This window comes from Fukomys damarensis, unplaced genomic scaffold, assembly GCF_012274545.1.
Source record: "Fukomys damarensis isolate Sample0158 unplaced genomic scaffold, DMR_v1.0_HiC HiC_scaffold_17, whole genome shotgun sequence".
Lineage (NCBI taxonomy): Eukaryota > Metazoa > Chordata > Mammalia > Rodentia > Bathyergidae > Fukomys > Fukomys damarensis.
In genome coordinates, this window is record NW_022900929.1 from 45,038,512 (window position 1) to 45,052,166 (window position 13,655).

Sequence of the window (13,655 nt, forward strand, 5' to 3'; positions counted from 1 at the left end):
AAAAAAAAAAAAAAAAAAAAAAAAAAAATCATGAACGAACTAAGAGAGGAGTGTTGGGATTTTGGAAAGTACCGAGAGTCGAAAGGTTAGGTTTGTTCTTTGGACAAGTTATTTTGCTTCCCTTCTGGATATGGTGCCCTTTCTGTACCCGCTGCCTGCTCCAGTGTCCAGGCCTGAGGGTCCTCATCTAAAGAGAGCAGCCACTGCGGTACAATCTGCAAAGGTTCTTCCAGCACTTATCTCCCATGGCCCCATGAATCTCGGTGTTGTGAGTAGTCGAGAAGGGGAGAATAAATGCGGCTTGAGCTGTAGCCTGACCTAAAGCTGTGTGCCAAAGGGGAAGTGGACCTGAAGAGGCAGAAAGGAAGGTGTGGCAGGGTGAAGACTCAGTGCAAGACAGGAGAAAGAGGAGACTTACATGACTTACATTTAATAAGCTGTACAATGTGTCAGGCCCATGCCAGCTGCTGGGCTGGCATCATCTCTTTAAACACACAATCCTGTCTTTTTCCAACTTCATAGCAGAAGAAACTGAGATTTAGAGTTTCGGGACCTGCTCGATGTCATGCAATTAATAAGCAACAGAACCAGAAACTGAACCAAACATTACCTCTATAAAAGTCTCTGGGCTGTGTGGTGTGGTGTGGTGTGGTGTCCCAGCCACTCGGGACAGGGAGTCAAGAGGATCAGAAGCTCTAGGCCAGTGTGGGACACTTAGGAGACCTATCTCAAAATAAAATATAGAGAGGTCTGGATGTATAACTTGTTGGTAAAGCATTTACTTAACTTGTACTAGGTTCAATTCTGAGTACCACAAAAGAAAAAAATCCTCCAGGCCACCCCCACCTAGGGCTTATGTTCCCTATTCTAAACTCTGACCTTGAGCTGCATCCCTACATTTGGGTTTCAGGAAGTAGCAAGGCTATGTGGCCTGTGCCGGGGTGTGCTGGGCTCCATACGGCAGGCCATTGAAGAGCTGGAAAGAGCAGCAGAGTCAGAGGGAGAGGTATGAAGTGAGACGGGGCCGTGGGATGGCATAGGGATGGGACGAGGTGAGCACTGCCCACTGGAACCTCAGCTGTCGATTACTCCTCATCTGTAGGAGGTGATGGGAATGCCTGAGCCCCTGAAGAAGGTGCTGGCTGATCACCGACTGACAGCACTGCAGAGGGATGGGGGCGCCATCCTCATGAGGCTGCGCTCCACCCACAGCAGCAAGTACGAGTGGTTGACAGCGGGGGACTGCCCGTGAACCTTAGCCACCAGAAAATTCTTACTGCTCGTGTATCTGAACAAGCTATCACGCTTTGGCATTTACTGTGTCATAGCCTTCACAACATCCCTGAGTGCTAGCTACGATTGCAAAGAGGATTTGGAGGATCAGAGGTGTTCAAAGTTTTGGCCAAGCTCATTCAGTAGACGAAAGAGTTAGGATTCAAATTCAGGCAGTCTGTCTGGCCCATACTCTGATCCACAGCGCTGTGTCACCTCTCACAGTCACATCCCTGGAGGTGTAAGAACAAACTGGAGGGTTAGGCAGAAGTTCATTCTGCCCCTTCCTCCTTCCCCAGGCTGGAGGGCTCGGACCCAGCTACCCTCTTTCAGGAGGTGGATGAGGCCATTCACCAGCTTGTGCGCCTCTCCAACCTGCAAGTGCAACGGCAGGAGCAGCGGCAATGCCTGCACCGACTCCAGCAGGTGAGCCGGGGTCCAGCACCCCGCCGGCTCAGCCCGGGACCCTGGCCTCTGGTCCACCTTTGGATACTTAGCATTGGTGGTGGTCCTGCCTGGCTGAGCTGAACACCCCTCCCTCTCTCCTCACCTCGCCTGGAGGATGGACATGGGAAGTGGGAGATTTAATGAGAGGGTGGGAGAAACTCAGTACCAGCAAGGACCAGAAGCCAGATCTTCCCTCTGCTGATGTTTGATCAGGGCTTTTTATGGGCAGTCAGAAATGCTTGGGGTCCCCGGCAGATTCTGGAAAGAGCTCTGGAATGCCTACCTTCACATTTAAAAAAAAAACAAACAGTAATGAATCTCTGTTGACACCAGCTCTTTAGCTACACTGCCAGGCAGGTTGCCTCACCTCCTTCTGTGGTGTCATCCCTCAAACCTAAGGATGGGATGGTCCCACCTCTGTCCACTTTGAAAGAAGGTACTGCAAGCCCCTAAGAAGAACCATTGCCTTTGTAAGGAAAATTCAGAAGTAAGATTGCTGGGCATGATGGTGCACACTTGAGAGGCTGAGGCAGGAGGATTGCCTGAGTTCCAGTCTGGGATACATAGTGAGACCCTGTTTCAAAAAAAAAGGACTCATCCTGCCTCTTCTCACTAGTTTTATATTTCACCCCCAGGCCTAGGCCTGGACCTCTAACCCTCCTCCCTCAGTACTTACTGCTGACACAGCTTCATCTAGCACTTTATTAAAGTCTTCTAACCCGGGTTTTCACTTGATCCTGGTGGAGACTTGTGATCATTCACAACTATCAGTCACATGTGACAGGTGAGGTGAAATGCATCACCAATGATCGTGGATCAGGGTAGTGCAGCTGACACGGGCCTCAGCCTTTCCTTCACAGCCTGCTTTTCCACCTGCCTGCCTCAGGTGCTGCAATGGCTCTCAGGCCCAGGAGAGGAGCAGCTGGCAAGTTTTGCTATGCCTGGGGACTCCCTGCCTGCTCTGCAGGAGACAGAGCTGAGATTCCGGGCTTTCAGCACTGAGGTTCAGGTAAGAAGGGAGAGGAGAGAGACGCCAAAGAGGCAAGGGAGACTAACCGGGAGTGTGGCCCAGGTCTGAGCACAGCCTTCCTTCCCCAGGAGCGCCTGGCCCAGGCCCGGGAGGCCTTGGCCCTGCAGGAGGACCCTGTCTCCCAGAAGGTTTTGGATACCTTCGAGCAGCGGCTGGAGCAGGTGGAGAGTGGCCTCCACCGGGCCCTGCGGCTTCAGCGCTTCTTCCAGCAGGTGTGTACAGAGCCACTCCTGTGCCCACCAGCTCTTTGCTGAGGCCTGCAGAGGGTGGTCAGGTACAAGCATGGACTCAGGAGCCCACTCCTTGGCTTTGACACTCAGCCACCTCCATGCTGAATGACCAGGGGCCAGGTGCTAAACCTGACTATGCTCCGTAGGCATCTGCCTCACGGAACACCCATGAGGATCACATGAGACAATATAGAAACTCGTTCAGCACTGAGCCTTGGAAACGCTAAGTATTAGCTGTTCTTTAGGCTCGTCGTCTCTGTAGCATTTCCAAGTGACACGGTCAGACAGTCACGCTGGGACAGGGAGAGGACAGGGAGGGTGACAGGCACTGGGAAACCGATCAGCAAGAGGACCAGAGCTGTCGTGTGCTTCTGGGAGCAGCATGGGTGCTCACCCTTTCTCTCCCATCTCCAACCCTTTGGCTTTTATAGGCACATGAGTGGGTAGATGAGGGCTCTGCTCGGCTGGCAGGAGCCGGGCCAGGTCGTGAGGCCCTGTTGGCCGCACTCGCCCTGCGGCGGGCCCCAGAGCCCAGTGCCGGCACATTCCAGGAGATGAGGGCCCTGGCCCTGGACCTGGGCAGCCCGGCAGCCCTGCGAGAGTGGGGCCGCTGCCGCGCCCGCTGCCAAGAGCTGGAGAGGAGGATTCAGCAGCAGATGGGAGAGGAAGCCAGTCCACGGGGCCATCGGCGACGGCGAGCAGACAGCGCCGGCAGTGCAGGGGCCCAGCGGGGCTCTCAGAGCCCCTCACCCAGCCTCAGTTCCCTACTGCTCCCTAGCAGCCCTGGACCAAGGGCTGCTCTGTCCCATTGCTCCCTGGCTCCCTGTGGGGAGGACTATGAGGAGGAGGCCCCTGAGCCGGCTCCAGAGGCAGATGGCAAACCCCCAAGGGCTGTGCTAATCCGAGGCCTGGAGGTCACCAGCACGGAGGTGGTAGACAGGACGTGCTCGCCGCGGGAACATGTGCTGCTGGGCCGGGCTGGAGGGCCGGATGGTCCCTGGGGAGTGAGCACCCCCCGGATGGAGCGCAAGCGGAGTATCAGGTGAGAGCCCAAGAGACAGACCCACCTGACCAGACCAGCAGGAACAAGCACGGCATCGCTGAGCTCTGGGGCTCCTTTCTGAGCCCAGGTGTCACTCTTCTGCCTCTCTGGTTGTACCCACAGTGCCCAGCAGCGTCTGGTGTCTGAACTGATTGCCTGTGAACAGGAGTATGTGAGCAGCCTGACTGAGCCAGTGCCCGCCCCTGGGCCTGAGCTGACGCCTGAACTTCGGGGCACCTGGGCTGCTGTCCTGAGCACCCGGGAAAGACTTCGAAGCTTCCACCGGACACACTTTCTGCGGGAGCTACAGGGCTGTGCCACCCACCCTCTGCGCATCGGGGCCTGCTTCCTTCGCCACGTGAGTGACTACTTTGTAGAGTCTGCAGTATCTTCCTGGTCCTCTCCTTCTCATGTTGCAGCCCCATCCCTCGGCCCCGCCTCAGTGTTCATTGCCCTTGCCCTTGAGTGGTCCAGGACTCTGGGGCATGGCCCTGCTTTCGGGGCCCATCTGGTTCTACTCTGCCTAAGTCTCTGTGTTCAAGATTGCCTGGACTCCTCAGTTCCTGGCACGCTGAGCACTCCCTGTCCCGCCTGTGGGCTGCCGTGAGGAAGAAGAGGTGGAAGGGAGAGGTTCGCTTGCAGGGGCCCCTGAAGGACACCTCACCTCTTGTTTGCTGGTGCAGGGGGACCAGTTTGGCCTCTACGCTCAGTATGTGAAGCACCGACACAAACTGGAGAGTTGTCTGACCACCCTCAACCCCCCAGCCAAGGTAAACTTTGCTCCAACCCTCAGAAGAAAGAGGGTCAGGAAACCCACCTCAAAAGTCCTCGGAGAATAAAAGCTTTCCTGGGTGTGCCCAGGAAGGTCTGCTACCAATAATCTCTCAGAATTGCTCAGGGTAGGACAAGTGCTGGACTGAAAGTCAGGTGAGGCTGGGTTCTTATCCATGTCCCCAATTTGAGGGATCCTGGACAAAGCTCTTGACTCCTCTGGGCCTCTGTTTCTCCATCTGGTAAAGAGCAATAGTAACTTATAAGGAGCTCTGAGAATCAAAAGACCTCACATCAAAAGATGTGAAAGTGATTTCAAAAGCTTAAAAGCAGAAGAGCATAAAGGGTTATTACCTGGTTCTTCTTCCAACTCTCTTGAAGACAGAGAATGTTCACATCTCCTGAAGGCCCTCTGCCGGCCTTCTGGAGTGGTTTTGCTTTACCTTTGGGAGTATTTGGGCTTTATCTACACCCAAAAGCGTGGACCCAGCCCCCTCACCTCCTGCCCCCAGAGTTTGGCTCCCACAGTCTCCCACCCCTCCCCTCAACCCTGTCTGTTTCCCTACCCTAGGGCTCCATGGAGGGTGGCCCTTATCTGCCCCTGGCCCTACAGCAGCCCCTGGAACAACTGGCTCGGTATGGGCGGCTCCTAGAGGAGCTTCTGAGGGAAGCTGGGCCTGAGCCGAGTTCTGAACGCCAGGCCCTCGGGGCTGCAGTGCAGCTGCTCCGGGAACAAGAGGCCCGAGGCAGAGACCTGCTGGCTGTGGAGGCTGTGCGAGGCTGTGAGGTAAGGCCCTGGTTCCAGTCACTCCTGCACAAACTGTCTAGTCCTGTGGCCTCAGAAGCAGTGTAGCCTGGGAACAAGAGAACCAGACTCAAGGTTTTAGGGCTGCAGGCTCTGGTTTCTAACCTGTTGGGTGGCCATGGTTGAGTTGCCGAACTTAACTGGCCCTCAGTTTGCTCATCTGTACATAAGGAAGCTACACATCCTGACCAACATCCCGTGGTCCTACGTCTGCCTTGCACTCTCCTAGGAGTCCCTTCCCTCTCTGTGCTGTACTTCTGCCTCCATCTCAGTACCCATCGCATACCTGTTCTCTGTCTAGTCTGTTTCCAGCCCTGAAATTCCAGAACAGGCTGGGATCTTACGTCCTCTGGGATAGACCTATCCCAGCTCTCTGCCGGTTCCCTTGCTGGATCCCAAACATGCAAAGGCTTCCCCAGAGAATGCTGAAGCCCTACCATGAAGTGCATCTTCCCATTTTCAGAGTGGAGCTGTGCTGCTGAATGGGCTGTGTTGGGGCTGGTGACCAAGGATGCATTCTAGGCGAGGGTTTTCCTGACTGCCTGAGAACAGCGCATGATTCTCCTTGCCCTACACCTTTATTTTTACTCATTAAATGTACACAGGGGGCTCCTGACCGAGAGCCCTTCCTTTTCCTTTCCTCAGATAGATCTGAAGGAGCAGGGACAGCTCTTGCATCGGGACCCCTTCACTGTCATCTGTGGCCGGAAGAAGTGTCTTCGTCATGTCTTTCTCTTTGAGCACCTCCTCTTGTTCAGCAAGCTCAAGGGCTCTGAGGCGGGCCCTGAGACCTTTGTTTACAAGCAGGCTTTTAAGGTACGTTGCCTAGAATTGAAGTGTGAGTGGTCGTGCTTTCCTTGAGCCAGATTCAGAATCTGCATCACCTGGAATAGTCTTTGGCCTGTATTCAATCAGCAAGTTTGAGTGTCAAGGGGTGACAGAAGTCCCTGCCATCGTGGGCTATCCCACGATGTTTTCCTGAAGTTCATGTGAGAGACTTCTCAGGCACCCCTGGAAGATGGTCTTAGGATCTTTCCCATACAGGACATACATGTCTTTTGAATAAGGAGTTTGAGAAGAAAGGACACTATATATAACTTAACCAAAAGAAGGCTGGGGATGTAGCTCAATGGCGCTGTGCCTGCCTTGCAAGCACAGAGTCCTGAGTTCCAGCCCCACTCGGGGTGGGGGCGGCGGTGGACACAAAAAGAGGGAAGCTTTGCTTTAGAAAACCAGCCAGATAAATGTTCATAGCAGCCTGTGATCCTGGGATGATTTCAAAGGTTCCTAGACTCTGTCTCTCTATACTAGTTGGCCTCGCAGGGGTGAGCATAATATAGAGAAAAAGGCCCAGGTGTGAAATAACAGAAATAGGTTCAAATCCCCACTCTGTAATCTGTGGCGAGACCTTGGGCAAGTTGCTTCATGACACTGGGCTTCATTTCTCCTTCTGTAAACTATGGTTGTTGTGAAGACATGTAGAGCACGTGGCACTAGCTACCAGGACTCATGCATCTCCACCTACTGCCCTCTGTCCTTCCTCAGACTGCTGACATGGGGCTGACCGAAAACATTGGGGACAGCGGGCTCTGCTTTGAACTGTGGTTCCGGCGGCGGCGTGCGCGAGAGGCATACACTTTGCAGGCAACCTCACCGGAGATCAAACTCAAGTGGACAAGTTCCATCGCCCAGCTGCTGTGGAGACAGGCAGCCCACAACAAGGGTACTGGGAAGAACTGGGGCCGAGTGCGGTGGGAGGCTTTCTGAAGAATATGGGGTTGTTGGGGAAACAGTGTAGGATGAAGAAAAAAAGAATGAGTTAGAAGATTTGGGCCAGGGATTTAGCTCGATGGCTCCGCTGCCTACTTTGCAAGCGCAAGGTCCTGAGTTCGATCCCCAGTTACCCTGCTCCAAAAAAGAGAAGATTCAAGATCTGGCTTCAGGGAGATTGCTAAATTTGAGATTAGTCTAAGGTTGCCAGACATGTTGGCACACACCTGTAATCCCAGCACTTGGGAAGCTGAGGTAGGATTGCCACGAGTTCAAAGCCAGGCTGGGCTACATAGCAAGTTCAAGGCCATCCTGAACTACATAGCAAGACCCTGCCTCAACCAAAAAAAAAAAAAAGGAAAGAAAGGAAGGAAGGGAGGGAGAGAAAGAGATAGGTATAGATTAGTCTATGGTGTACCAAAAGGAAAGAGAAAGCTAACAAATTTCAGGGAAGCAAGAGCAAATGGTTGGGTCAGAGAAACTGCTCACTGGATTTGGGAGCAAGAACAGGTGCCACTCACTTGCTGTGTGATCTGAAGTAGTCTGTTCTTTGGTTGGTTTGGTTTTTAGCTTGGGTTTTTTTAAAATCTTTGAGTTTTAAGTCTACCCCTCTGAAAAATTAAACAGTAGTGACTTCTTCATCTTAGTGTAACAGAGAAAATTAAGTAAGGTAGAAGACATGGAAATACTTTGCAAACTGTAACAAGATGTAAAAATGTGAGTTTTTTCATAATGCCCAAGATAAAGGGAGGCTGAACATCGGCTAGGTTGACAAATGGGCAGAATACAACACAAGGCTGAGGAAGTCAGACCACTGTCACCATCCATGTCGTGACAGTCAACAGGAAGAGGAACTAGACAGCAGAGAAAGTAGAGGGAGAAATTAGATGAGAAGAGGAAACTAAGCGTCAGCCCTGACGTGCCAGAGCGGAGCTGAGCAGCAGCGGGAAGCGGTCGCTAACAGGGTGTCTGTTCCCTAGAGCTCCGAGTGCAGCAGATGGTGTCTATGGGCATTGGGAATAAACCCTTCCTGGACATCAAAGCCCTTGGGGAGCGGACACTGAGTGCCCTGCTTACCGGGAGAGGTGAGGGCCAGGATGCTGGGGGAGCCCCCAGAAGTCACACCTTTACTAACAGTGCAAGCAATGGGGAGGCCTGGCGGGAGTCAGGAAGGGTAATGAGTGGGTATCGCTTCCGGCATCCGTCCCGGGCACTAACTGGGGTACCTCTATGAGACTGAGTTGCTCCAGGGAGCCAGGTGGGCTTTCCCACACCAGCACCCCACCCCTATACCCCCACTTTCTGCAGCTGCCCGCACCCGGGCCTCCGTGGCCGTGTCATCCTTTGAGCATGCCGGCCCTTCCCTTCCCGGCCTCTCGCCGGGAGCCTGCTCCCTGCCTGCCCGCGTCGAGGAGGAGGCCTGGGATCTGGACGTCAAGCAAATTTCCCTGGGTGAGGCACCTCTCAAGGGGTGGCTCCCAACAGCCTGGTCATCACGGTGATATTTAGGCTGCCTGCTGCTAAGCAGTTCCTTTTTCTAGCCAAGTAGCCCAGTTGTCATGACAACCATGTACAGCTTCCCCATTGCTAAGAGGCTTTCATCTGGTTGCCAGGGTGATGCTTACAGCAGCTTGTTGCTAAGAAGTACTTCCTCTGTACCTCTCTCTCTAGTGCTTCTTGGGTCTCTATGGAAACCGCCTCAGCTTCCTGTTGTACCCTCCTGGTTCACCATGGCAATCCTTATAGTTTCCTGTCGCTTCTTCCCTGGTTGCTCTAATGATGCTGCTGACAATTTCCTGCCTCTTGGTAGGGGGTTCTCTTGCAACTGGACTGCTATGGTGACTCACAGCTTCCTGTTGCTATGGAGCTTTTTCTTCCCTGAAGGAGCAGCTTGGTTGTTTAAGGTAACCTGGAGTGGTTTTATACCCTGCTCTCACCCAGTCTTCCCCCCAGCCCCAGAAACACTTGATTCTTCTGGAGATGTGTCCCCGGGACCAAGAAACAGCCCCAGCGTGCAACCCCCCCACCCTGGGAGCAGCACTCCCACCCTGGCCAGTGGAGGGATCTTAGGGCTATCCTGGCAGGTAAGTCCCTGCAGTAAGGCTAAGGATGAGTGATCTCTCTGGTCACTTTCTGGGTGGGCTTTTTCATTCAGTCCATTGAGGGGCAAAGGGAACCAGTAGCCTTATGCTCCCAGCTAGGGCTACAGGTTGGATTTTTTGTTCAGTATGCTTTTCTGTCCCCGTCCCAGCAAAAAGGCATCAAGCTCAGAAGTGAGAAAGAATCTTTAACAGAGCAGGCTTAGAGAGAGACGGGGCAATGTGTCTCTAAATTCACTGCAGTTTCTCTCCCCTCAGAGTCACGCTCGAGCCCTGAGTGACCCCACCACGCCTCTGTGAGCTAGGTGAGTCAGCACCCCTTTTCACATTCCACATGCCTCCCTCCGCCACGTGCTCTTTCCTAACCTCCGCGGCTTGAGAGACGGTTTCTTCCCTCTCATTCCATCTCCCTCTTCTCTCCTGGCTTCTAGAGCAGATCCAGAACTTGGCTGCAGCCCCTCCCTCAGCACATTTTGGGCTAGGATGGCAGTGGCACGTAACGGAGGACTAGGAGAGCACTGAATTCCTCCCCTCTGCTCTCTGAACAGGGAGGAGGGCTAAGGACCAGAGCATCCCCTGCTACTGCTATCTCTAGCTCTCCCCTGCTTGGTGCCTTCTCCTGCAGGAGCCAGCATGGCCACCTGCTTGCCTTCATACCCTGGAGGTGGGAAATTACCCTTCTTCCAGTCCTTCCCCATCCGGGGCCACTGCGCACCCCCAGGGCACCGCTGCGCTGACAGCCTGTTTCCTCTTCTCCTCCCCTGACTCTCCCAGGGAAGACAATCTCTGCCAGGTCAACGGGAGCTCCTGGTGACTCCATCTTGTGGTGTCACAAGAAATGGAACTATGCAAACCATAATGCTAGAGGGGGCCAGAACTCCAGGCTTATATATGTAATTACTGTTATTATAATACTATTATTATATTAAATGTACTTACTCACACTTTGCCTCCCAGGAGCCAAAGCCGTCCTCTGGATTAAGGTGTTTTGACTAACTTGAGCACTTCCCCTCAACCAACCATTAAGTAGAACACAGGAAATAAAACCGAGGCTGAAAGGTACTCTCCACCCCTTCCCGGCCCAAAGCTGACTATGCACGAGCCTAGGCAAATGTGCTCCTCCACCGTGGCTCCGTGAGCTCTGAACCCCTCTTCCCATGTGGCACCCACTTCTGGAGGCTGAGCTGGTCACAGATGACCTGGGGTCCAGCAGTACTCCAGTGAGGTGCTCGGGCCACAGTGTGCAAGAACTCCCTAGGCTACTTGTTAATTTTTAGGCTCCACCCAGAGGTACCAAATGTGAAGCCTGGGACTCAAGATTTTGTTTCATACCAAGCCCTGATCAAGTACTTCTCAAGACTAAGTAATTGAAAAGGTGACAGTTTCCTGGATGAAAGAAAGAGACCAAGGAAGGGAGTCAGACGTAGGCAGACAGACACAGAGCCCTGTGCCTCAAGACACCTGTTTATTGGGGACACGACTCTGCAACAGGGATGACAGGAATCGTACCAAAAATAGCAACGTCTACAGGGCCCCTGATGGGGCTTGAAGGGTACAGTGCCCCCCACCCCCACCCCTTGTACAAAAATAAACTCTCAGGCCTATGGACCAGCAAAAACTGGCAGAGTGGTTCCTCAACAGGGACACAACCCTCTCTGCCAGCCCTGGGACCCCGTTCTTTGACCCTCACCTCTGCCACTTCTAAGGCACTGTGACTCCCCTGGGCTGGGTGGGTACCGCCTGCTCACCTTCCTTCGCCCGCTGCCCCTCCACCTCTGGTCGGCCTGGGGCTGGGATGTGGGTCCCACGCTGCCCCCAGCTGGCTGCTCTACCCAACTACCTCTAGCGCTTCCCCGCTGCAGTGGGGAAAGCTCACTAAGCTAATCACCCCTAAAAGGGCTCCCTACCGCTCCTGAGCCCCTAGTCCTGCCTCTCCCGATCTTAGCCCAGGGCCCTCCTCGCCTTCCAGAGGAGGACTGGGAGGGGTCTCTCCGGATGGTGCTCGGGAATAGGGAGGAGATGCATCAGCCTGGGGCTGCCGGCGACCCCGAGCCCGGCGGCTGTGGTGCACTTGCAGGTGCAAAGCCATGAGCTCTGGGGCTCCAGTGGCAAAGGGGCAGAAGAGGCAGCGGTGGAGGGCACCCCCTGGCCCAGCCTCACCTCCTGGCCCCGCCCGTAGGGACAGGTCCAGGGGTTCGGCCTCACCACCTCGCCCATTGCGCAGGGTCCTCCCAGGGCTAGCAGGCTTCCGACGGGAGCCTGGGCCGGTACTGCTAGTGGGCCGGGGGTTTGCAGTGCCCTCCACCCAGGTAGCAGGCTGCTGAGCTGGCTTAGCTCTGGACAGCGAGGCTGAACCCTGCTGGGAAGGGGGTGGTGGCTCGGGGGGTGGTCCGGGGCCTGCACCGCTCCTCTGCTCACGGTGGTGACGCTGCAGGTGATACTTAAGTGAGCCGGACTGGGTGCCCGCGTAGTCACAATGCGGACACTTGTAGGGGCGCTCACCTGGGGAGGAGTGAAATGACATCGGGGAGTCACCACCGCTGCACACCCCTACTCACATCTGGCTCACTTTACAGACTTCATCCTCGGATCAGGAACAAAACTCTGCCTCTCCCAAGGGCTTTGACTTCATAAACTAACATTTCCTAGCTGATCTCACCTGGCCAATGTGAAGGCTGCCAAACCTCCCTCCAGCCCCTCCCCATGCAGAAGGCCACCTCCCTCACCTGTGTGCACTCGCAGGTGTACTTTGAGGTGATGTGCTGAGCGGAAAGATTTTCCACAGAAGGGACAATCCTTACCAGTGGCACCCCGGCCCCCTTCAGGCCGGGTCCCTCCAACCAACAGGCCATTTTCCTCTGTAATAGACAGTGCGAGAGAAAGTTACAGAGGGTCCCTCTGTCCCATCCAAGCCGTATGTCCCCACAGCCTCACAAGCCTGTCTGCAGGGACCTGAGGAGCTAGATTTCTTCTGAGTTAAGAGCTAGTGCCCCCAGAAGGTGGCAAAGCCTCCAGGGGCAGCAGGGGACTGGGGGTTCTTTCTAAAAGCCATAGGAGGTAGCATAGAGACAGGGAGAATGTGACTCAGGAAACCCACGGAAGGAGAGGCCTTACATACCCTGTGTGGCCGTAGATCTTGCCGGGGTCCCGCCGGCAGGTGCAGAGTGCCCTGGGCCCTCACTGGGGCGCGGGTGCAGGGAAGCCAGAGGGCCCAGTGATCTGCCCCGGGTCCAGCTCTCCTCCTCAGCCTCCACCGCGGCCGCCTCTTCTTCCTCTTCTGGCTCCTCTGCGCGGTGCCGGCGAGCTCGGGCAGGGAGTGTGGACGGCAGCGGGCGAAAGCCTCCAAAGCTGCGACCGGCCCCAGGCTCGGCACCCTCACCATTGGGCCGGGCTTCACCAGCTCGGAGGCTCAGGTAGCCCAAGAGGCTCGCAGGCTCTCGGCGCTCAGCTGTAGCGGGCGCTGGGGCCAAGAGAAGGGCAGGGCCCAGCGGCTCATATGCAAGCAGACCCAGGTCAGGAGGCTGGGGGGCCCGGGCAGACCCTGAGCCAGGCCCCGGAGCACGGAGAGGGCCCAGCTTGCTGGCGTGCACCTTCATGTGATTCTTAAGGAACCAGGGCTCCTTGAAGCAGCGGCCACACACGGGACAGGCGTGATCGAAGGAGGCCTTGTGCTTGCGCATGTGGCCCTTGAGAAACCAGGACTGTGTAAAGCTCTGACCGCACACTTGGCAACGGAACTCCGGAGGTGCGGGGGGCTCCTCTGGAACTGCAGGAGCCGGGGCAGGGGTAGCCTCACGTTCCTGGGGCTCCGGTTCTGGCTCAGGAACCGATCTGGGTTCAGGTTGCGGTGGAGGCTGAGGCTGGGGCGCCGCAGAAGTGGCCGCCAGGGGGCGCTCAGAAGCCCCATGTACGGTTAGGCTGTGGTGCAGCAGCTCCTCTTCCTGGCTGGAGCCGAAACTGCACAAGCTGCACTTCCAGGGCCTGTGCAGGATGTGCAGGTGGCGTTCACGTTCCGCCGAGGTGCGAAACTTGCCTTTGCAGTAGGGGCAACGGAAGGCAGAAGACGAGGAAGGAACCTGAGGCCGTGAGAGGCCCTCGGCGGCTGGGGTGGCCTGCATGCCGCCCGAGGTTCGCGCTCGCCCCAGTCGGGCCTCGCGCAGTAGGGCTCGCTCCTCCAACTCCAGCAAGA

At 55.4% G+C, this 13,655-nt stretch overlaps 2 protein-coding genes across 4 annotated transcripts in view; one reads left to right on the top strand and one right to left on the bottom strand.

Annotated features, from left to right (window-relative positions):
• Arhgef40 (Rho guanine nucleotide exchange factor 40) overlaps positions 1 to 11,269 on the top strand; it is a 19,150-nt gene extending 7,881 nt beyond the window's left edge. The window contains exons 10-25 of the mRNA XM_033765301.1: positions 911 to 1,006; positions 1,103 to 1,218; positions 1,572 to 1,698; positions 2,606 to 2,728; positions 2,818 to 2,961; positions 3,411 to 4,021; positions 4,145 to 4,379; positions 4,705 to 4,791; positions 5,364 to 5,579; positions 6,243 to 6,413; positions 7,143 to 7,320; positions 8,348 to 8,452; positions 8,676 to 8,819; positions 9,321 to 9,451; positions 9,725 to 9,771; positions 9,898 to 11,269. Of these exons, the coding sequence (XP_033621192.1) occupies positions 911 to 1,006; positions 1,103 to 1,218; positions 1,572 to 1,698; positions 2,606 to 2,728; positions 2,818 to 2,961; positions 3,411 to 4,021; positions 4,145 to 4,379; positions 4,705 to 4,791; positions 5,364 to 5,579; positions 6,243 to 6,413; positions 7,143 to 7,320; positions 8,348 to 8,452; positions 8,676 to 8,819; positions 9,321 to 9,451; positions 9,725 to 9,766 (2,526 nt within the window). The 3' untranslated portion in view covers positions 9,767 to 9,771; positions 9,898 to 11,269. The remainder of the gene's footprint in view (positions 1 to 910; positions 1,007 to 1,102; positions 1,219 to 1,571; positions 1,699 to 2,605; positions 2,729 to 2,817; positions 2,962 to 3,410; positions 4,022 to 4,144; positions 4,380 to 4,704; positions 4,792 to 5,363; positions 5,580 to 6,242; positions 6,414 to 7,142; positions 7,321 to 8,347; positions 8,453 to 8,675; positions 8,820 to 9,320; positions 9,452 to 9,724; positions 9,772 to 9,897) is intronic.
• The window catches only part of Znf219 (zinc finger protein 219), a 14,347-nt gene continuing 11,582 nt past the window's right edge, over positions 10,891 to 13,655 (bottom strand). For all 3 annotated transcript variants that reach the window (XM_033765056.1, XM_033765058.1, XM_033765057.1), the window contains exons 3-5: positions 12,585 to 13,655; positions 12,193 to 12,324; positions 10,891 to 11,968 (exon numbers count right to left, since the gene is read on the bottom strand). The exon at positions 12,585 to 13,655 is cut by the window's right edge and continues 322 nt beyond it. In XM_033765056.1, the coding sequence (XP_033620947.1) occupies positions 11,370 to 11,968; positions 12,193 to 12,324; positions 12,585 to 13,655 (1,802 nt within the window). In that variant the 3' untranslated portion in view covers positions 10,891 to 11,369. The remainder of the gene's footprint in view (positions 11,969 to 12,192; positions 12,325 to 12,584) is intronic.